Source organism: Rhincodon typus, chromosome 33 (assembly GCF_021869965.1).
Source record: "Rhincodon typus isolate 14 chromosome 33, sRhiTyp1.1, whole genome shotgun sequence".
Taxonomy (NCBI): Eukaryota; Metazoa; Chordata; class Chondrichthyes; order Orectolobiformes; family Rhincodontidae; genus Rhincodon; species Rhincodon typus.
In genome coordinates this window covers 31,484,607-31,508,076 of record NC_063364.1, presented here as the reverse complement: position 1 = coordinate 31,508,076, position 23,470 = coordinate 31,484,607, and the positions used below count along the sequence as shown (strand labels likewise).

General features: G+C 41.6%; 1 protein-coding gene across 1 annotated transcript in view; it reads left to right on the top strand.

Annotated features, from left to right (window-relative positions):
- The window catches only part of uacaa (uveal autoantigen with coiled-coil domains and ankyrin repeats a), a 154,236-nt gene that overhangs the window by 84,192 nt on the left and 46,574 nt on the right, over positions 1 to 23,470 (top strand). The window contains exons 4-8 of the mRNA XM_048615924.1: positions 739 to 803; positions 3,134 to 3,191; positions 8,119 to 8,189; positions 9,507 to 9,613; positions 11,150 to 11,331. Coding sequence (XP_048471881.1) covers positions 739 to 803; positions 3,134 to 3,191; positions 8,119 to 8,189; positions 9,507 to 9,613; positions 11,150 to 11,331 — 483 coding nt within the window. The remainder of the gene's footprint in view (positions 1 to 738; positions 804 to 3,133; positions 3,192 to 8,118; positions 8,190 to 9,506; positions 9,614 to 11,149; positions 11,332 to 23,470) is intronic.

Genomic DNA, 23,470 nt, shown 5'->3' with positions numbered 1-23,470 from the left:
GAAACGTCAGCCTTCCTGCTCCTATGATGCTGCTTGGCCTGCTGTGTTCATCCAGCTCTACACCTTGTTATCTCAGATTCTCCAATGTCTGCAGCTCCTCCTATCTCCATTTGTATTGACACTGTTTGAATTGCAGCAGGCATTCTGTAGCTGAAGAGAATCAGGATTACAATTGTATTTGCTACATTACACTTAAGTGTACTATAGAGCTGCTCATGTATTGTTGGGAATAATTAAAGATAAAGACTTCAATTTCTATACTGCTTTTCGTCATCTCAAGATATCCGAAAGAGCTTTGCAGCCTTTGATTGTAATCACTGCGTAAGTGTTGGAACATTATGCACAGCAAGCTCTCAGAACATCTTTCAGTGGTTGATGGTTGGAGAATGAACACTGACTGGGACATGGTGAAAATGCCCCCTTTTTAAAAAAAAGTGTTTGGAATAGTTGCTACCTGAGCGGGCAGATGGACCTCGATTTAAGATTTCGGCTGAAAGACGATACCACCCACCCCTTTCACCTGCAGCATTCTCTCAGGACTGCATTGGGAATGTCAGCATAGATTAGGTACTCAAGTCCCTGAAGTCGTATGACCTTCAGATACAGAAAGCTCCTGAAAGAACACATTACAGCAACCATTATGGCTGTCATCTTGATGGCGTTATTATAGATAAAGGAGTCTGCTTTGTGTTTAAGGTTCCATTGTTGAGAGTGACTTTTCTTTCCCTTTTCCTGCAGGCCGAAGTGTGTTACATCTTGCTGCACAGCATGGGCAGCCACTCTGTTTGCAGCGGTTACTCCAGGTATTTGGAATTACTTGTAATGAAAACAGAAAGCGTTGCAAAGTCTGTGGAGAAAGAAAAAGAGTTAACGGTTTGAGTCGACTATTTCTTCAGAGTGAACATTGAAATCGCCCTGTTGTATAATGACCCTGTTGGAGTAAATGTCATCGACCACGTTAGCCAAATTATTCATGTCAACTCCTGGTAGTATAAATATTCAATGGAAAAATTGAAATGAGCTTTCAAGACTTGATCTAAAGTGAGAGCATTTTAGTGTGGAATACACAAGTCAGAGTCAGAATCCCTACAGTGTAGATAGAGGCCATTTGGCCCATTGACTCTGCACCAACCCTCCGAAGAGAACCCTACCCTTCCCCATGACCCCACAGTTATCATTATGAACCCACCTATCCTGCATATCCCTGGACACTAGGGGCAATTTATCACGACCAATTCACCTAACCTGCGCATCTTTGGGCTGTGGGAGGAAACCAGAGCACCCGGAGGAAACCCACGCAGACACAAGGAGAACATGCAAACTCCACACAGACAGTTGCCCGAGGCTGGAATCTAATCCGGGTTCCTGGCGCTGTGAGGCAGCAGTGCGAACCACTGAGCTACCGTGCTGCCCGTGAAGTACAGTATATACATGAAGTATGTAGTTCCTAAATTCAACTGCATTATTTTGGATTTTTACAGTCCCTAAAATGCAGTCAACATCTTTTTGCTGGATTTGTTGATGACAGTTGGAGAGAAATTTAGAAGTCTTTCCCTTGACTCTTCCGAGAATTTCCATCCGTATAAGGTTGGGCTGGGAGATTAGGAGCATCACCTTCTCTGTTCTGGATGGGCCGACGTTTGATTGATAAGCAACCTGTCCTCTCATCTGTCTTTGTGTTTGTGTGGTGTTTACAGAACAGTGACAGGCCCTTCAGCCCAGCAGGTCCACAGTCGAGTTCATAGTCCACATACACCTCCTGTCATGCCTCTTTATCTCATGCTATCTATCAGGTATCCTTTTATTGAGCTCTGTTCATGGGATGTGGATGATAATGGCTGGAATATCATTTAGTGACCTTGGAGGTGGTGGTGAGCCGTCATCTTAAACCACTGAAGTCCTTTCTTCCTCATCTACCTTCATGTTGAATGTTTTTAATTCTTAATTTTGCCCACTCCTTGAGTTCTATATTCACACTACTCTGGGTAGAGACATTTCACCTGAATTCCTTTTATTAAATTTGTTATTGACTATCTTTTTCAGTTGTTTTATTTTTGCATGCATTTACATTTCGGTTTATAGTTGACCATTTAGTATGGGATCTGAATAGAGACGCTTGACTAGCAATAGTGAAGTAGAAGTAAATTTGACCACAAACCAGTTAATGGTCGATTTTGCTTCATTGTGCAAACCCATTAGTTTTAAAATCAGGCTGCCTTGTCTCCTGGACTATGATTGGTTCACGGGTGTTGGTTTGTTGCTAAATTCCAGTGGGCAACAGATTTCACTCGCCTAAGGCCGTTGTGTTAAACATCATGAGAAGAACAAGTCAAAGTTTCTACTTAGTGACCTAGTCAAATATATATATAAATAAAATTCTTCAGAGGCATCACTTTTTTTTCCTTCGGGTAGTTTATTACCCAGAATGAGCGAGTTGTCTTAGGATAGTTTGGAGAGACTGGGCTTTTTCCATTGGAGTTTAGAAGAGTGAGGGGGATGTGATTGAAGTGGGCTTGACAAGGTGGACATGGAAAGAAAATTTCCTCATGCAGAGGTGCCCAGAAACTAGGTGGCCCGGTTTTAAAATTAGGTGTTGCCTTTTCAGGCTGAAGGTGACAATATTTTTCAGGTTTTTTGAGGGTTGAGCAACTTTGGAACACTGTGCCTCAGAAAGCGGTAGAAGCTTCATTAAGTAGTTTTAAGGCACAAGTGGGTTCTTGTTACGCATGTGAATCAAAGGTTATTGGGGTAGATGAGAATGTGAAATTTGAAATACCATAAGATCAACCTTATTGAAAAGCAGAACAGGCTTGAGGGTCTGAATGGTCTACATCTGCTTGTAATTAATCTGTTAGCCATCCAGAAGCTACTTATGGTGAGAGCTTGGGTTCAGTTGCCAGGTTCTTTGTACCTTTAGAGGGTGTCTTTCGTGGAGCAAAGGTTAAAGAGCAGTGTGAAGCAATGCTAACTGTGAAGGAGCAGAGATCAAGTTGTGAGAATTCATGCTTCATTTGAGACCAAGCGCTTCCCTATGCAGCTGTAATAAAATATGCTGATTAAATATTTATTCCACGATTGAGTGTGTTTCCTTATTGCTCACTTGTACTAAACAACAAATGAATTTGTTTTGCAGCAAAATTGCCCTGTTGACAGTGTAGATCTTCGTGGTAGATCTGCCCTTCACAATGCAGGTCAGTATAAGAGAACACATATTACTTGTTTGTTTAGAAGCTCTGTACATAGCTTAGTGGCATTCTGATGTTTCATACATCCAGATAGCGAATCACTGTTGTCTCTAGAATTTCAATACAGAGCATTAGCAAATTTTAACAATGTTCACTTATGCTGCTGAAGCGCAAGCAATACGTTTATAGTCTTCCAAATTCGCTGATGGAGAAAATGTTCTGGTGAATCTATGGAATTCTTTACCACAGAGGGCTGTTGAGGTGGGGTCATGAAGTGCATTCAAGGCTGATACAAGACAGTCAGATATTCAATCCATAAGGAAATCAAGGGTTATTTGGGGAAAAGGCAGGAAAGTGGAGTTGAGGATTTTCAGATCAACCTTGATCTCTTTGAATGGTGGAGCAGACTCATGGGCCAAATAGCCTCCTTACATTGCTATGTCTTTACAAATGCCTCATGTTCAAAGATACATTTTTAAGTGAAAGGTACCATTTAGTTAGTTTTGAGTTCATTCAGTTAGGGTGAGACTATAATCTCTCAAAACATCATTTTAATTCTTCAAAGTTTTAATCCTTCAAACACTGGGAATTGTTTAAAACACCAAATAAACTTGATTCAGGACAATGAGGTCGATCAGGTATGGAGTTCTTGAGTACGAATTGTACTGATCAAATTAAAGTTCCCTTTATGATTTAGTTGAATAGATAAATTACTTTCATTGTACAAAGGAATGGGGTCGTAAGAGCCGGAAGCAGGTGATGATGCTCATTTGAAAAAGAGGCTGAAAGACCTCCTGCATGGAAACACTTCTGTGATTGTGATAAATGAATTTGATTAAAACAAATATGTCTTTGAAACAGATGAGACTTAAACCCAGAATTTCTGGCCCAGGGGGATGCGACACTACTACTGTGCCACCAGACCCATTGCAATGATGCGTGTGTACTTAGATCCATTCTTGTTTACAATCATTGATCTAACTGTGTTTATAATTCAGCACAGACTTTCACAGCCCTGGGGAATCCCAAAATGCTTTGTTGCTAATGCAGTACTTTTGAAGTGTAGGCACTATTGTAATATAGGAAACATGGCAACCAATTTGCACACAGCAAGATCTCACAAATAGCAAGACTGTAGGATGTATTTATGATCAATGAGTGAAGTTGTACTACTGATTACAACTGGTGAGTTGACTTTCCTGTACTTCACTTCTCCTTTTCTGAGGTTGTTGGATCCACTTCACTTGGGTCTGATGATGTGTCATGTAAATGATGCTTCATGGGCTGAGATACATGGAGTATGCAGCTGCTTATCTTATCCTGGAAACCCACCTTTCGCATTTGAGGAGAAGAATACAATTTGCTGCTTAACCTGTATCCTTCTTCTCAAATAAGCCTATCTAGCAGTGATCCTCGCTCCTTTTTTTTTTAAGAAAGGGGCTTGTTTTTACTTAAAAGTGGCTAGGTTCTATTGCTTAAACAAAAACAAAATACTGGAGAAACTCGGCATATCCGCTAGCATCTGCAGAGCGAGACAAACACAGTTAATGCTGGCTTTATGTCAGACTTGAATGTTGTTTGTTTTAGGTTTCAGCATCTATAGTATTTTGCTTTTATTCATGGTCATATTACTTGCTTGCCATAATGTCACGGAGAGCAAGTGTACATCGTGGAAGCCGTGCCTTATGTTAGTAGTACACTTGCCACTGAGCCACAGATTTCTGGGGTCAAGTCCCCCTCTGGGACCAAAGTACAGGTATTGAGGTTGACACTCCAGTGCAGTACTGAGGAATACTGAACAATCAGAGGTGTCATTTTTCCAGTTGAGATATTATGCAAAGTCCCGTCTGCCTGCTTAGGTGGAAGAAGAGCAAGATGTTTTCCCCGGGTACCCTGTCCAATGTTTATCTAATGCTCAACATGACACAAAAGTAGACTTTGCAGTCATTATCACTTTGCTGTTTGTGGGTATTTGCTGAGTTGCTACATTTGTTATATTACACAGACTTCACTTCAAAAAAAAATTCATTCACTGTTAAGTGTTTTGAGACATCTAGTTGTTGTGAAAAGTGATACTTAAATGCAAGTATTTCATTCCTTCTCTTACAGTATATAATATTACACGTTTTAAACAAATTGCTCCTGGTGTTTATACACCTCCTGCCCTTGCTTCATCCAACCAAATCGACATCTCTTTTGTTCCTTTTCAGTTTGTTTAGGTTTTTCTCAGCTGAATCGATGCTGTCTTTCATCATGCATTGTGTTACATTTTAATCTCTTTTGGGGTAAAGAACCTTCTTCTGACCTCCCAATTGGATTTATTAGTGACAGTCTTATTTATGGCCCCTTGTTTCCACAATCTTGAAGATGTCCAAGAGGTCATGCCCCAGCCTGAGTTATGGTGAAAAGGAGCTTGGCCTGTTCAGTCTATTGTTATTATAATTAAAGGATGGTAAGTCTCTCGTAACCAGCTGCAACCATTATTGTGCTTTCATCATCACAAGTTGAAGAGTTTCTTGTGATGTGAGCACACCAATACCAAAGAACTTCCTCATTAATCAATGAAGGAAATTGCACTGCAGCTTATCTGAGCTGACACATTGTTTCCTAAGAATTGTCGTGTTTGTGAGTAGTTATCTTGTGTATTCACACTCTGAAGTCAAGTTGTGCATCAATAAGTCCCTTTTGTTTTGGGACTGATTGACAATTTGTGATTACTATAGGAACAGGAGTAGGTCATTCGAGTCTGTTCCACCATTTAGTGAGATCATGGCTGATCTGTGGCCTAACTGCCTTTGGACTATATCCCTTAATAACTTTGCTTAACAAAAAAAAATCTACGTTAGATTTAAAACTAACAACTAATGTGTCCATGATAACTACCATACTGGAACACAGAGGTGGCATTCCTGCTTGTCCTATTTTATTGGGACTGTTCATGGAAATCAAAATACCACCTTGCCTGTGGCTCCAGAGCTATAGGAAAGAAAATAAAGACTTGTATTTATGTCACTTTCACTACCTGTAAATATCGAAAGTATTTTTTCACATATAATGTGGGTGTTAGTCTTATAGATAGATAGATTCTTGATTGGTAAAGGGATATAGGATTACATGGAGAAGGCAGGACAATGGGGTTGAGAGACATATCAGCCGTGAATGAATGATGGAGCAGGCTTGATGGGCCGATTGACCTAATTCTACTCCAGTAGCTTATGTTTTTATGGTTGCTGGCTAGGCCAGCATTTTTTTAATCTCCTACATCCCTAGTTGCCCTTGAACTGAATGGTTTGTTAGGCCATTTCAGAGAACAGTCAACCACATTGTTGTGGGTCTGAAACCATAAGTGGACCAGATCAATGAAGGTCAGATTTCCTTCCCTAAAGAAATTTAGTAAACCTAATGGGTTTTTACAACAATTGACCACAGGTCTCTTAGTCACCACTACTGAGACTAGTTTTACATCCAGATTTATTGATTAAATTTAAAATTCCACCAGCTTCCTCTGTAGGATTATGAATCCATGTCCTCCCAGAACGTTAATCTGGGTCACTGGATTTGTGGAAGAGTGTTTCAAACCTCAACTCTCCTTTTTGTGCAGAAGTGCTTCCTAACATCTCTCCTGAGTGGCCTTTCCCTAATTCTCAGATGATGCCTCTTTTGATCTAGAATCTCCGACCAGTGGAAATAGTATATTTTTATTTACCCTATCTTTTCCTGTTAATATCTTGAAGACTTTAAGAAGATCACCCCTTAACCTTTTAAATTCTGGAAAAAAACAGACCTGATTTTATAATTGCCCCTCATACCCGGACTTAAGGGGTTAAGTTACAAAGCAGTGGCTTTAATTCTTTGATGTGGAGGTGCAGGTGTTGGACTGGGGTGGTCAAGGTCAGAAATTAGACGATCCCAGGTTGTAGTCCAACAGATTTATTTGAAATCACAAACTTTCGGAGGGCTGCTCCTTGGCCAGGTGGATTCTTTGGGTTGCACTTTCCTAATAGTTGTATAAAACACAGAAACAGGCATTTTGGCTCAACTTGCCCATGCTGACCACATTTCCTAAACTGAAATAGTCACATTTTTGTTTGGCCTATATCCCTCTAAACCCTTCCTATGCATGTCTGTCTAAATGCCTTTTAAAATGTAATTGTATCAGCCTCTACCACTTCCTCTGGCAGCTCATTCCATACACACACCGTTCACTGTGTGAAAATGTTGCCCCTCAAGTCCCTTTTAAATCTTGCTCCCTCACCTTAAACCTGTGCCTCTAGGTTTGGAATCCCACACGCTGGAGCAAAGACCTTGGGTATTCGCCCTATCTATGCCCCTCATGTTTTATAAAGCCTATAAGGTCACCTCTCAGCCTCCTCCACTCCAAGGGGAAAAAAGGTCCCATCCTATCCTGACAATTCAAACCCTCCAGTCATGGTAACATCATTGTAAATCTCTTTTTACGCACATTGTTGCAACTATCCCACACCATGCTGCTCATCATTCTTGTCAGCACATTAGTAAGCTGTTTAAGCAAACAGAAATAATCAAGAGCATATTAGAACAGAAAGATTATCTGAAGTTTACTCCATTGTGACAGAGCATAAATTAAAGTAGGAGTAGGCCATTTGGTCTTTGGGTCTGCTACCCCTTTCTATCTGACTCCCTGTTCCTGCACTTTCTCCATACCCTTTGACTTGTTGTTCCCTTAACAATCATATTAAGCTGGAGGGAGTTAAAATTTAGAATTAATGTGCCTATGGAAAAGCAGACTTCAGGGTCTGATGATGTTTAATGTTTGCAAGTAAAATTGCATTGAATTTAACGCATGAAAGCAGGCCATTCTTGTTTCATGGGATTGACTGGTGGGTCTTCAGCAAACAGAATGAAATATCTAGATGGTTGGGTTTCACTGTTGTGATTGTGTCCTGTATTGTAGCGGTAGCTGGCTGCCCAGCATGTGTGAAGCTGCTGCTGGACCATGAGGCTGCTGTGAACATCAAGGATGTGGTAAGTAGAACCTTGGAAATGTGGCTGTTTAGAGTAGATGGTGGTGTAAAAGTTTAGAAATTTCAAAACTATTTCATTTTTATCTAAAACTGTCTATTTATTTTGGCTGTTAAGTGAACGAATGTTTGTAAAACCCGATTTTTTTTTTTTTTTTTTTTTTTTTTTTTTTTTTTTTTTTTTTTTTTGGTTTGATGGCTCTGGCCAGTCAGTTACCCAGGATAGGATACACCTTTTTACAGCACTTGCTGTTCAGTCCATTCGATGTTTTATGCTCTATGTAAACCTTCTCCTTCCTCCCACCCTTTCAGCTCACCCCACCAGCACATCCTTCCATTTCTTTCTCTCTCGCATGTTTATCTAGTTTCCCTTTAAATGCTTTGACATTTGCTTGAAATATACCATGTTCCACACTCCAGCCACTGTCTTCAATTTCTTCCTCTTCCATTCTTCACTGGATTCATTACTGACTGTTTTATATTCATGGCTCCTAATCCTGTTCTCCCTTGCATCTTCTCATCTGCCCAGTCAAACCCTCTGTCAATTTTAATGACTGCTGTTAGGTCACCCCATGACTGTCTCTTCTAGAGAATTCCCGATAGTTATGACCTCTCAGTTTTGGTTTGAATCCACCCAAAATACTTTTGCACCTTCTCCAATGCCACTATAATCCTTTTACTCGTAATGTGAGAACTGTTTAATTTGCCCCATGTGTGGCATGTAAGTTTACCATCGCAGCTTTTCAAATCTGTTCACCTGGAAATTAACCTCCATGCTGTACAAAGCGCAGAGAATGCTGGCAAAGCTCAGCATGTCGGGCAGCATCTGTGGAGAGAGAGAAATGGTTAACATTTCCAGTCCAGTACAACACTTCTTCAGAACGCAAGTCATACCAGACTTGAAATATTAACTCTCTTTCTCTCTTAGATGTTGCCAGGCCTGCTAAGTTTTGTTGGCATTCTCTGCTCATTTCAGATTTCCAGTATGCTTTTAACCACAGTGCTGTTTGTAACTTTTTAGTTTTGGCCTTGTCAACTTGTGTTGTACGGTCTGTAGATGCTGCTTGAGTGAGGCCGGGATGACGGCCAATTTTAGCTCAATTAGCTGGATTGCTGATTGTGATGCCAGTAGCGTGGGTTCAAAAACTTGCACTGGTTGAGGTTACCATGAAGTATTCTTGTCAATTTCTCCCCTTGCCTGGAGTGTGGTGACCCTTTGGTTAAACCATCACCAGTCATCTCTCTCAACGAGTCTGTAGGACTATGGAAACTTTTTCTTTTATCCTATTAATCACTGTGTGTTTTAACTTCTCTGTTGCAGGACGGACAGACCCCTCTCATGTTGGCCACACAAAAGTGTTATCCAGAAATCTGTCGGCTTTTACTGGAGCGAGGAGCAGACGTCAACTCGAGGGATAAGCAAAACAAGTAACCTTTTTTTTAAAAAAGAAAATGTTAATTTTAAACAAATCCATTGCATTAAAGCTCAGCTCTCCTTTCTAGTTAAACAATTTACTATTGTAGCCAACAGTGGATGGCTAAGTCACATCGCCCAGGCTGACCCTGGTTTTATATTAAGAACAGACATAGATGTCTGATCATCAGACGCCATTTCTGCCACCACCAGACACACATTCTCCTCCCCTCCCTTGTCTGCCTTGCGCAGGGACTGTTCCCTCCGGGACACCCTGGTCCACACTTAGTTCACCCCCAGCACACCCCACGGCCCTATGGCACCCTCCCCTGTAACCGGCGAAGGTGCAACACCTGCCCATTTACCTCCTCCCTCCCCAGTATCCAAGGGCCCAAACATACTTTCCAGATGAACATTTCACCTGCACTTCCCAGAATCTAGTCTCCTGCATTAGCTGCTCACAATGTGGTCTCCTCTACATTGGGGAAACAAAGCATAGACTTGGCGACCGCTTCACAGAACATCTACGTTTCGCTGTCAAAAAAGACCCTGAACTACCTGTTGCCTGCCCTAGTAAGGCACCACCTTGTTCCCTGGCCAACATCTCCATCTCTGGCTTGCTGCAGTGTTCTAGTGAAGCTCAACGCAAGCTGGAAGAACAACACCTCATTTTCCGCTTGGGAACCCTGCAGCCCTCCAGACTCAATATCAAGTTCAATAATTTTAGGGCCTAAACTCTCCCATGTCCCATCCCCCTACGCCACACACCAGGCCTTGTTACCACATAGCCTGCCATTACACATCACCTGTTGTTAGTCACTAATAGCCCCCACTAACCACTATTCACCCTGCCAGCCTGATCGTTATCAACTTTGTCTGTCCAACTGCTCTTCTCTCTGTTTAGGCTAATTCCTATCATTTACTCCCTTCCCCAACCCCCTCCCCCCTATTTTCTGCATGTAAACTTTTGTTCCTGATTTACAACATCTGCAGTTTGTTTTCAGTTTTTATTTAGACATTGATGTCTGACAGCACTGAAATAATATTTATACAATGTTAGCTGACTGGAAGTTTTACTCTTGAACCCACAGCCCTTGTGACTCAAAAGCCACTGAATCAAACCGACAAACCTCCCCAGACGACGTGCACATTAAGCCAAGATAAATGGGCGTTTTTATTTCTTCCTTCATTGTAGTGCCTACGTGCAGTCTGTGGAGAGAGTGCATGGCTCCATTGCCCTTCATTATCTTATTTGACCTTTGCTGATGTTGACATATTTAACAGAGATAATGGTGACTGTCATTTTTTTCTCTCTGAGAGAAACTAAAGCAAATAGAGCTGAATTGTTGGTGTACAAGTCATGTATTATCTTCAGTACCTAAATAAATCACTAACTGTTGAGACAGGATAATGTTATGATAGTAAAGATGTTGGCATGCGGTAGCCTTTTCATGAAGCACTAGTTCAAAACTTGTTTAAAATTGGAAAGTTATACTTCAGTTCAAACTTCTCTCCTGAGTCTTGCATTTACCTGACATCTCCCATTTCAGGACTGCTTTGATGATGGGGTGTGAGACTGGTTGTAAGGATGCAGTGGAGGTCCTCTTAAATCGTGGTGCTGATGTCACTTTGATGGATGACTATGGCCACAAGAGTTTGTATTACGCGCAACTCTCCAAAGACCCAGAGTTGTTGGCTTTGGCGAGAGCAGCAATGGAGAAGAAAATGAAAGGTGAGATTATTGCTGTGAATGCAGACTGTGCGTGAAGTTCAGGTGGATTTATTTTAGGGCTTGATTCTGTTTTGTGTTCCAGGAGTAACAGCTGTTATGTGCATTGGCAGGCTGCTTGTTTTTGTTGTGTCATTTGTCTTCCTTCTCCCCAAACCTTTCTGAAGTATGAACATATGATGGAACTGAAACAGATGGAAACTGATTTTAATAATGTATGTAGTCACTTCAGAAATTTGTTCTAATTTGTGGGGTTAAACTGAATTTTAGAGTTCACACTGATGCCTTTCCACATATAGGAAGGCATGAAGAACCCTGGTCAGTTGCAACAATTGTTAGAATTTGGAATTTGATTTTGAATTGCTTTTTGTGAATGAATGAGATGTTCGGGTACTGTGTGTAGAATTCTGACGCTGACTGCTATATAAGAGCTACAGAGAGAATGAGGTGAAATAGCATGGATATGTTAAGACAAATTTGATATGTAATGAACTGAAGGATATGAATGTAGAGTGAAACCAAGTTGGGAAGCAGTGGCCTAGTGGTATTATTGCTGGCCAGTTAATCAAGAAACACTTAAACCATAATGTTCTGGGTGCCTGGATTCAAATCCCACTATGGCAGATGGTGGAATTTGAATTCAATTTTTAAAAAAAAAATGTGGAATTAAGTGTGTGATCATGACCATGAATCCTTCGATTGTTGGAAAAACCCATCTGGTTTGCTAATGTCGTTTAGGGAAGGAAACTGCCAATTTTTCATAGTCTAGAGTATGTGACTCCAGACCCACAGCAATGTGGTTGACTCTTAACTGCCCTCTGGGTAATAAATGCTGCCTAGCCAGCAACGCCCTCATCTGTGAATGAATTAAAAAAAAGTGGGATGGGAGAAGTTTCCAATGGCACAAGTGCTAGCACAGACCAGAAGACTGGCCCATTCCTGTGCTGTTCAATCTTCATAATTCTATCATAAAATCTCTGGCAACATTTAGAGTAGAGAGTAGAATGTTGAGTCATTTGTTAAAAAGCAATATACCCTCTCAGCTGCATGTCATAGAGTCATGGCGATATACAGTATGGAAACAGACCCTCCAGTCCAACTTGTCCATTCTAACCAGATACCCTAACTAAATCTAATCCCGTTTGCCAGCATTTGGCCCATATCCCTCTAACCATGTAACCATTAGATGCCTTTTAAATGTTGTAATTGTACCAGCCTCCCCCACTTCCTCTGGCAGCTGGTTCCATACACGCACCACCCTCTGTGTGGAAAAAGTTACTCCCATAGATCTCTTTTTAAATTTTTTCCCCTCTCACCTTAAACCTATGCCGTTTAGCTTTGTACACCCCCCACCCTGGGGAAAAGACTTTGTCTATTTACCCTATCCATGCCCCACATGATTTTATAAACTCTATAAGGTCACCCCTCAGCCACTGATGTTCCAGGGAAAATAGCCCCAGTCTATTCAGCCTCTCCCTAAATCTCAAACCCTCCAATCCTGGTAATATCCTTGTAAATCTTATCTGAACCCTTTCAAGTTTTGCAACATCCTTCCTATAGCAGAGAGACCAGAATTGCATGCAGTATTCCAATCATGGCCTAACCAATGTCCTGTACAGCCGCAACATGATCTCCCAACTCCTATACTCCATATACTGAACAATGTCTGTCCCTTTTAAGCTGTCATTCATGTGTAGTTGGACAATGACTTTAAAGGAGTTATGCACATAAACCAACTGTGCCTCGTCCAAAAAAACGGAGAAATTGGTGGAATAGGAAATGGCTGTTCAGAACTTCAGATGTATCTACCTTCCATACCAAAGTTTAGACAGGTTTGTAACACAACTACTCATTATCTGTGCCAGACATCCACACAGGTGTATAATTCAAAGCAGTTGACTTAACTTCTCTAATCTAGATAAATTATCTAGATGTCTGGGTGAGTTAATTGCACAGATAAGGAAGGGTTTCATAATGGAAAAGGCATTAACAGCCTACCTTCTGTGTTAGGTCAAGTGTATTCTATTATCTGTATGCTGAAGCAATGCACTTTATTGAAGCAGCATTAATTAGTATTTTATTGGTGGCTGCCTAATCTGTTATGTGCAACAAAAGAGAGGTTTTCCATTTGATTCGGCGCTGTGAGATTCTATCGACAGAAAGGGCAGATTATTCTGTCCAGAGATGATAGGAACTGCTGATGCTGGAGAATCTGAGATAACAAGGTGTAGAGCTGGATGAACACAGCAGGCCAAGCAGAATCAGAGGAGCAGGAAAGCTGACGTTTCGGGCCTAGACCCTTCTTCAGAAATGTGGGAGGGGAAGGGGGTTCTGAAATAAATAGGGAGAGAGGGGGAGGCAGATAGAAGATGGATAAAGGAGAAGATAGGTGGAGAGGAGACAGACAGGTCAAAGAGGCGGGGATGGAGCCAGTAAAGGTGAGTGTAGGTGGGGTGTTAGGGAGGAGATAGGTCAGTCCAGGGAGGACGGACAGGTCAAGGGGGCAGGATGAGGTTAGTAGGTAGGAGATGGGGGTGGGGCTTGAGGTGGGAGGAGGGGATAGGTGGGAGGAAGGACAGGTTAGGGAGGCGGGGACAAGCTGGGCTGGTTTTGGGATGTGGTCGGGGGAGGGGAGATTTTGAAGCTTGTGAAATCCACATTGATACCATTGGGCTGCAGGGTTCCCAAGCGGAATATGAGGTGCTGTCGCTGCAGCCTGTCCGGATGTCTCTCTTTCAGGTTCCTTATTGTCGTGAAAGATGAAATGTCTTTTCTCTTTCATGCTGTTGACTTGACCTATCTTGTATGTCGTTTTTTATTTCTAATTCTGATTTCCACTATTTATTGTTTTTTTTTTCTTTCCTTCCCCCATGTTTTATTGGCTGTTAAAACCTGAGGAGGAAATCACCAGATTTGCTGTAAATTGGTCAATCAGCATTCAGAAAAAAATCGTCTTTGTGCTGTCTGCTTTGTCGTGATTCTTTCCATGACTATATGTAATTAGGGCATACTGTGTTTCACTGCTTTTTCATTTACTCAGCGGGTCAGAAGGAAAATAAGACGACACGAGGGGGCGGGGGCGGGGTGGTGCTTGAGGCAATTATGCAAGAGTGTTTGAGTCATGTGGCACTATCTGAAGGACAATAGACTTGATGACATTTTCCCCTGAGTTGTGAGAAAGGAAGGGTGTGTCCCCTGTAGAATACAACTGATTGATTGATTGCATTTGAGTTGCGTGATTTGTGAAGTTTGATTAGTTGGCTGAAGTTTGAATAATTAAGACTTTCTCCACTGCTGCAAGATCTGCTACGTTTCTCCACTTCCTATTCGTTTTCTAAAAAGATTTCCAGCATCTGTAGAGTTTTGCTGTTTTCAGATTTGAGATAAGACTCCCATGCAGGAGTTGAGAATTTTTGCAGAGAGTTGTGATTTGGAGCACACTGTCTGGAGGGGTGGTGGAGACGGATCAAACATTTTCTAAAGAAAATTGAAATTATACTCATAGTAGAAATTTTCTTTGGAAAATGGCTTCAGTGGAACTCATTGGAAAGCGTAGCTTCTTCTGCTGGCAATCTTTCACTAATTTTGTACGGTGATGAATAGGAATCAAATGCATGTGTAAAAGTAATACAGATGCTGGAGAAACTCCAGCTCTGGCAGCATCTGTAGCGAGAAACAGTTAATGTTTTGAGTCTAGTATGACTGTTCTTCAGAACTGCTGAGTTTATCCAGCATTCCCTGTGTTTGAATCGAATACATGCATTGGCAATTGGCTGAAATGGAACCAACAGGGAGAGTCTGATAAATGTCTGGTTCATCCATGTTGAGTAAACAAAATAGTAAAAGGTGGGACATTTTCTGCTGTGTAGCTGATATTGTATTGTAGCTTGTGAACTGCGACATTTTTGCCTGATAAAAGCAGTTGCTTATGATTTGTTAGATACCCTAACGTCTTGGGACAATAATCTGTCTGTCTAATCTTTTGCCCTACCTAATGTAAATAACCATCAAATAAAACCGCAGGTATAATAAAAACTGGAAAACGCCAGAAATATGCTGTGGTCGCTGTTTGCATCTATAATAAAGTTAAATTAGTGCTTTTGTTTATAGACCCTTGTATTTGCAAGTACGCATCACAGGGTACCCTGCAGTTAACCAACAATCTGAAATCTGCTGCTAACTATGGCTTGGCCTCACCCTTTTCCTTGGAGTCAAAAGGTTATTTGTTGAAATCCAACTCCAGGAGTCCTGAGCATGTAGTGTAGCAGAGATACTGGGAGAGAGTTACTTTGGAGGTGCTCCCTTTTGAGTGAAATGTGCATCCGAGATCCCTCAGTTGTATGTAAAATACTCAGTGGTCCATGGTGAAGATGAGTCATCCTAGATACCCTTTGAACAATGCTATTTTTAAAAATAGCAATCTTTATCTGGTGGTTTCATATTGCAGTTTGTGGGAGCTTGCCATGTGCAAACTGACTGCCACGTTTCCTGTATTAAACAGTGGTTTACTTTCAAAAGTAATTCAGTGACTGTAAAGAGTCTGTGAAATCCCATACTCATGAAAGGCTGCGTATAACTGCAAAGGTAGTACTGATTGGCAAGACATCATACTGTGGTTCTGGTTTCTAATCCCTGGCTTCTTGGGGTTTGGTCCCTTTTGGGGAGTTGGGATTGTGAAATATCTTGAATCATGGACATGACAGTGCCTCTTTGTGTGAGAATGGACTGATGGTTGGATGTGCGTAACTGGACTAAGGATTAAGAAGCTATACCATTGCCTTGTTAAGGCCTGTCCTCAGCTTTATGTTGCCGTTATAAATTCATGCAATATGTTAACCATGGAAATTAATAATCACTATGATTACACCCCGTTGTCAACAGTATTGCAGAGTTCAGAGCATGCCATGCTTATATAAACATAATACTTAGGAATTGATGCTGGAAGAAGTTGCCAGCAGATATGTACAGATGTAATTCTAACATGCACATAGATTGTTCAAAACCACCATCATAATTAATAGCAGGATAGAAATGACTGATTGCGATCATTGAGTGTACCAAAAAGCTACACAAAACAGTGTAGGGTTTGAAGGGTCTAGGCCCGAAACGTCAGCGCCTCTGCTCCTATGATGCTGCTTGGCCTGCTGTGTTCCTCCAGCCCTGCACCTTGTTGTCACAAAACAGTTAGTTACTCGCAGTATCGCAATCTTCCCTGTTTGAGTTGGTGAAGCATTTGTGTGGAAATTCTAGTTCTTAGGCCTATTTGTGTTTAAAATCATACTGGAACTTTAGTCCCAATTCCTTCACGTTGTAGAGGATATGGGAAGATGAGGCTATCACATAGTGTCAGAGTCTGTTCTGCTGATTAGTGAGATGACAGCTGATGAGTCGAGCACTTTCATGTCCACTTCATCAGCCTTTGGCCAGGAGAAATATTTTCACATGGTTTACTTGGGTAGCTGCTGTACCAAGGCACCACACTTTGAACAAAAAGCGATTCCTGGGTTGGGGTATTGATGGCTTTCTTTGCTCATCCCTAGTTCCCCTGACAGGTTGGCTTGGAGACCACTTCTGATGCACGTTAATAGTCAACGAGATTGGGTGTGGAAATGTAGTCGTACTGTAGACCCAGATATAATAAAGACACTGGTATTAGTGAGTTAGATTATGTCGCAACTTCATGATCACTTTTACTGGATATAGCTTCTGGTTTTGAGATTTTATTTAAAGAGTCACATTCAAATTCTCAAGTTGCTGAAGTTGAATTTGAATGTTGATTCTCTGGATCACTAGTCCAAGCGCCTGGGTTACTGGACCTGTAATGACCACTTCGCATGACAAAACATTAATCCTGTAGTTTTATTTTCTTGCAAAGGATGAGGGCAGCATTTATTAGACCAAAGGTCACAAGATAAAGGAGCAGAATTAGGCCATTCAGCCCATTGAGTCTGTTCTGCCAGTCAATCAGGGCTGATATGTTTCTCAACTCCATTTGTCTGCCTTCTCACTGAAACCCTGATTTCCCCGTATTAACCAAGAATTTACCTCTGTCTTAGAGGCATTTAATTACTTGGCCTCCACAGCTCTCTGTGGCAATGAGTTCCGTGGATTAATCACCCTCTAGCTGAAGAAATTCCTCCTCATCTTGGTTCTAAAGGGTCATCACTTCACTCTGAGGTTGTGCCCTTGGGTCTTAGTCTTCTCTACGTCCGTACTATAAAGGCCTTTCAGTATTCTGCAAGCTTCAATCAGTACCCTGTCGTCCTTCTAAATTCCATCAGGAGCAGATTCCGAGTCCTCAACTGCTCCTCATGACAAACCGTTCATTCGCCACCCCCCCCACCCTGATCATTCTGCTAAACCTTCTTTGGACCGTCTCCAACACCAGCACCTCATTTCTTGGAAACGGAGCTCAAAACTGCTCACAATGTTCTAAAATGCTAGAGTCTTCTATAGCCTGAGCAGTACATCTCTGCTCTTGTAATCTAGCCCCCTTGAAATGAATGCTAAAATTGCATTTGCTTTTCTAACTGTCAACTGAACCTGCATGTTAACCTTAAGAGAATCTTGAACTACGATTCCCTAGTATGTTTGTGCTTCAGATTTCAGAAGCCTTTGTCCATTTAGAAAATAGTCTATGCGTCTATTCTTCCCACCGAAGTGCATAACCTCTCACTTTCCCACATTGTATTCCATCTGCCAATTCTTTACCCACTTTCCTAGCCTGTCCAAGTCCTTCTGCAGCCTTCCCACTTCGTTAATATTACCTGTCCCTTCACCTATCTGTGTCATCTGCAAACATAGCAACAGTTCCCTCAGTTTGTTCATCCAGCTGGTTAATGTACAACGTGAATAGTTGTGGTTCCAACACTGACCCCTGTGGAACTCTACTAGTCACAGACTTTCATCCAGAAAATGACCCCTTTACCTCTACTCTCTGCCTTCTGCCACTCGGCCAATCCTGTATCCATTCCAGTAGTTTGTCTGTAATGCCGCGGACTCTTATCTTATTTAGCAGTCTCCTGTGTGGCACCTTGTCAAAGGCCTTCTGGAAATCCAAACTGATCAAGTCCACAGGCTCTCCTTTGTCTAACTTGCTCATTACCACCTCAAAGAATTCTAACAGATTTGTTAGGCATGACCTCCTCTTGAAGCCATGCTGACTCAGCCCTATTTCACTGTGCACTTCCAACTATTTCACAATCTCATCCTTTAATAGAGTCTAAAATTTTACCAATGACAAAGTAAGTCCGGCTAACCAGCCTATAGTTTCCTGTCTACTGTGTCTCTCTTCTTAAACAGGGGTGTTACATTAGCCTTTTTCCAGTTCTCTGGGACCCTCCCTGACTCCAATGATTCCTGAAGGATCGTCACCAACATCTCCATGATTTCTTCAGTTATTTTCTTCAGAATCCTGGGGCGCAGTCCATTGGGTCCGGGTTATTTATCCACCTTCAGACCTTACAGCTTCTCCCACACCATCACCTTGGTGATGGCCACTACACTCACTTCCACCATCTGACACTCTCGAAGTTCTGGTATGCTGCTGGTGTCTTCCTTCAGCTCCTCTGGTATTTCTTCGTTCCCCACTTCTACTTGTCTAGCCTAATTTTCCAGTATAGTGTCCAATCTGCCCTGTTTTACCTTTCTGTATGTCTTAACAAAAAAACTCTTGCAATCTTCTTATATTACTAAGTAGCTTACCCACTTATTCCACCACCCTCCTAGTTCCTTGCTTAGCTTTCTAATGCTGTTTTTTAAAGGCTTCCCAGTCCTCTGGATTCCCACTAATGTTATTGATGTCTGCTTTTTCTTCTTTTATGCTATCCCTGACTTCCCTTGTCAGCCGTGATTGTCTCGTCCTGCCCTTAATATATTTCTTTGTCCTTTTCTGTGGTAGAGATTGCAGGTTTGAAGGTGATTACTAAGAGGCCTTAGTGAGTTGCTGCAGTGCGTCTTGGTGCATTGGATGTTGCACAATGAAGCCACTGTGCATCACTGGTGAAAGGATGGACTGTTGAAGGTGGAGAATGGCGTTCTGATCAAATGAGTTCCTTTTTCCTGGATGGTGTCAAGCTTCTTGAGCGTTTGAGCTGCACTGGGCAAATAGAGTATTCAATCACATAGCTAACTTGTGCCTTGTAGATGGTGGACAGGCTTTGGGGAGTCAGGAGATGAGTTACTCACCGTAGAATTCCCAGTTTCTGACCTGACTTTGTAGCCAAAGTATTTGTAAGGCTAGTCCAATTCAGTTTCTGGCCAATGGTAGCCCCCAGGATGTTGTTCATGAGGAATTCTGTGATGGTAATGCCATTGAATGTCCAGGGAAAGTGGTTAAATGGTTTCTTATTGGCGATTAGCCATTGTCTGGTAGTTATGTGGCACAAACCTGTCCGCACAAGCCTGAATATTGTCCCTGTCTTGTCGCATATGAATATAGTTCCAAATATTATTAAAAACTAGGACTTTTTGCTGTAGGAAAGAGAAGGATGAATGGTGATCACATTTAACATGATTGACTTTGAAGAAATTTCTACTATGCAGAAAGTTCGAAACTAAGTCATAAATATATGATAAATCCATAAGAGAATTTGAGAGAAGTGTCTCTGGATAAACATAAAAGGGAGAAATAAATAGGAAGATGTTGTTAGGGGGAGATGGAGGAGGCTCATGTGGTGCGAACCAATTTGCTGAATGACCTGTTTCTGTGCTGGGTAATTTTAAGTAATTCTATGTAATAATGGGTGGAGTGCGTCTACTTAAAATTAAATTATTCCCTGCCTTTCTATTTACATGGTAATGCCTGAGGGTGACCCTAATGCTGAAGGGTATAATTAACATACTCTTTCTCTAAAGCAGGGGCTCTGCTCCTAAGTAACCACGAATGAATGTTAAATGGTGACAATTTTTTTTGAACTTTCTACTCAATCACTGAGTACTGCTTTAATTAAAGGAAAAGGTTCTGTTAATATGCTGTGCGCTTGTTGAATGAATCTGTGTTTTATTCGATTCTTGTTGCCACAAGAACTTCTTCCTACTGCATTTAGAAATAATTTCACAAATTGAGCACTCTGCTTATTTAGCACCTTGAGTGTGCTTTGGTTTTTGGCTTTTAATCTTGCTACTTTATGGCAGTTACCAAGATTAAACTTACAGTTTCAGTAATGGACTTTATTTTCAATTCATTTGATTAGAGTTTTCTATTTATTTTCCTGCTACTGCAGTGTTTAAAAACGTTGTTAAGGACTTGTCAGTTGGTATAATAGCATCATGAGAAATCTGTGTTTTGTGACACTTTCCTTGAATTTGCTCTGCAACTTCACTCGCTCAAATTTGCAGTTTGACTCATTCTTGTTACTTTAAATCTAATGCACGCTATTTTGAAGTAGTCATTTTTTAATTTCTTGATTGTGTGAGAAACTATGGAATGACTAAAGGTCATTTGAACCATCTGATTCAGACAACAATCTAAATGCAACTTTCCACCTTCTGTATTCCAGCCATTCCATTCAAATACTTGAATACAGTGACTATAAATCATGAAATTATACCCTATATTGCTCGATGTTGGAGGCCTCCACTAGTAATCCACGTAAAGTTGATTTCAGATTCCAACAGAATTTGTGGTTTAGAAAGGGTGAGTAACTGTATCATTACCCTTCATGGACCGGCTGGGGGAAACAAGAACCAGGTTTCTGAGGAGCTTGTAACTCGAGACAAGTTCCCAACAAGAGCAGTGTCGAGGACCTTATCGATGAACGATTGGAGATTCTGCAGGAAGTATGGGGAGAGATGTTGAATAGTCCACAGAAAGAAACCGAGGGGACAGGTGTAGGGCTCGATTTTATTCATTAATAGGATATGGACTTTGTCAATATAATCTAAGCCAGGCAATGAGGTAGGTGCCAGCAGGCATAAATGCTTTTTTTTGTAGAAAGAGTTTATTAACTTCCTCAGTCTCTCCTACCACATCCCAGTGACTCAGCTGTTATATAGTTGTGTGTGAATATTTTTAAAGGCAGAGGTAGTTAGATTCCTGTTAAGCAAAGAGTTGAGAGATTACCAAGAGTAGGCAATATTGTATGTTGCTGTAGCAACCACGAATGGCTTGTGATTGAAGTAAGAGTGCTGCCAACAATCCTTCCTCCTTAACTAAAAGCCACGTTTTTTGAATTCTACATTTTTCTAATCAACCTGTTCAAACATGTTATGACACACCTCTGGAGCAAGTAGGACTTGAATCGTAGAATCATAGAATCGCTTCGGCCCAACGAGTTCACGCTGAACCTCAGACATCCCACCCAGACCCATCCCCCTATAAGCCACCTAATCTACACAACCCTGAACACTACGGGCAGTTTAGCATGGCCAATCCACCTACCCTGTACATCTTTGGACTGTGGGAGGAAACCGGAGCACCCAGACGAAACCCATGCAAACACGAGGAGAATGTGCAAACCCCACACAGACAGTCGCCCGAGGGTGGAATTGAACCTGGGTTGCTGGTGCTGTGAGGCAGCAGTGCTAACCGCTGTGCCGCGCCAAACTTGAACCCGGACCTCCTGGCCTATAGGTAGGGATACTACTTCTGCACTGCAAGAACCCGTTCCATTTTGTATTTTTTTGGATATCTCTGTACGTTTTCAAAGATAATTAATACCCACTACCTGTTTCACTTAACTGTAAGAATAGCATTAACAAACTGTAACAATGTGATTGGCTGGACAGTTATCACTCGGAAGGCCAGAATTTATTGATATGATTTCCTTTGCAACGGTAGAGCTCAAAGCAGGGGAAAAAAAACATATAGTAGTGAGTGGCTGCCTTGAATTGATGTAGTCCATGTGGTCTAGATGCACCCCAGTGCTGTTAGGATATGAGTTCCAGGTTGTTTGATCCAGCAACAATGAAGTTGCAGTAAAATAATTCCAAGTCAGGATGTTGTACAAATGGAAGGGGAACTTGCAGGTGATGGTATTTGTATGCAACTGCTGACCTTGCCGCACAAGGGGGCAGAGATTGTGGGTTTTGGAGCTGCTATTGAAAAAGCTGACTGACTGATTACTGCAGTGCAACTTGTGGATGGTGCATACTGCAATGATGATACACTTGTGATTGAGGGGGTGAATGTTGACTTGGTGGTAGGGATATCAGGTAGGAGGCCTTGACCCTGATGGATGGATGAATGCGAAGAGAAGGAGCCTGGATGATTTATCCCATAGGCATGCTGTAAGTACACATGAAATAGCAAAATGGTCCCTTTGGTCCCTGAAGCTTGCTACGCTGTTCATTAAGATCTTTGCTGATATGTCTGTGTTTAGTATTCCACATTCTTATCTAACCTGGTTAACCTTTGATTCCCTGTCTAACAAGAATATATCTATCTTTCCTTAAAATAAAAAGCACTGTCTTTGACACCTGCTGAGGCAGAGCTCCAAAGTTGCACATTCTTCAGAAAACCGTTGTTGTCCTCTCTGTGTTAAATGGGCACCCCCCCCCTTCCCCAGTTTTAAATCAATGCCCTCTAGTTCTGGATGCACCCACAAGAGGAAACATCCTTTCTCTGTCCACCCTGTCAAGGATTTGACACACTTCAATCAGGTCACCCCCCCACTCTTCTGAACTCCAGTGGAAGCTAGCCCAATCTGTCCAACTTTTCCTCATAAGATAACCTGCTCATTCCAGGTAACAATCTAAACCTTGTGAACTGCTTCCAATGCATTTACATCCTTCCTTTAAATAAGGAGACCAAAACTGCACTCAGCATTCCAATATGGTCTTTCCAATGTCCTGTATAACTTGAAGCATAACATCCTTTAATGTTCAGTTTTTCTCATAATAAAGGAAAGCATCCCATCAGCCTTGATTACATGCTGTACCTGCTTATTATTATATTTTTGTGACTAATGCACTAACCACCTAGATCCCTCTGCACCTTGGATATCTGTAGTAATTAATACTCTCCTTTTTCTTTCATCTTGCCAAAGGGGACAACTTTACACTTAAATAAAAACCGAAAGAACTGCGGATGCTGTAAATCGGGAACAAAAACAAAGTTCCTGGAAAAGCTCAGCAGGTCTGGCAGCGTCTGTGGAGGAGAAAACAGAATTAACGTTTTGGGTCCGGTGACCCTTCCTCAGAA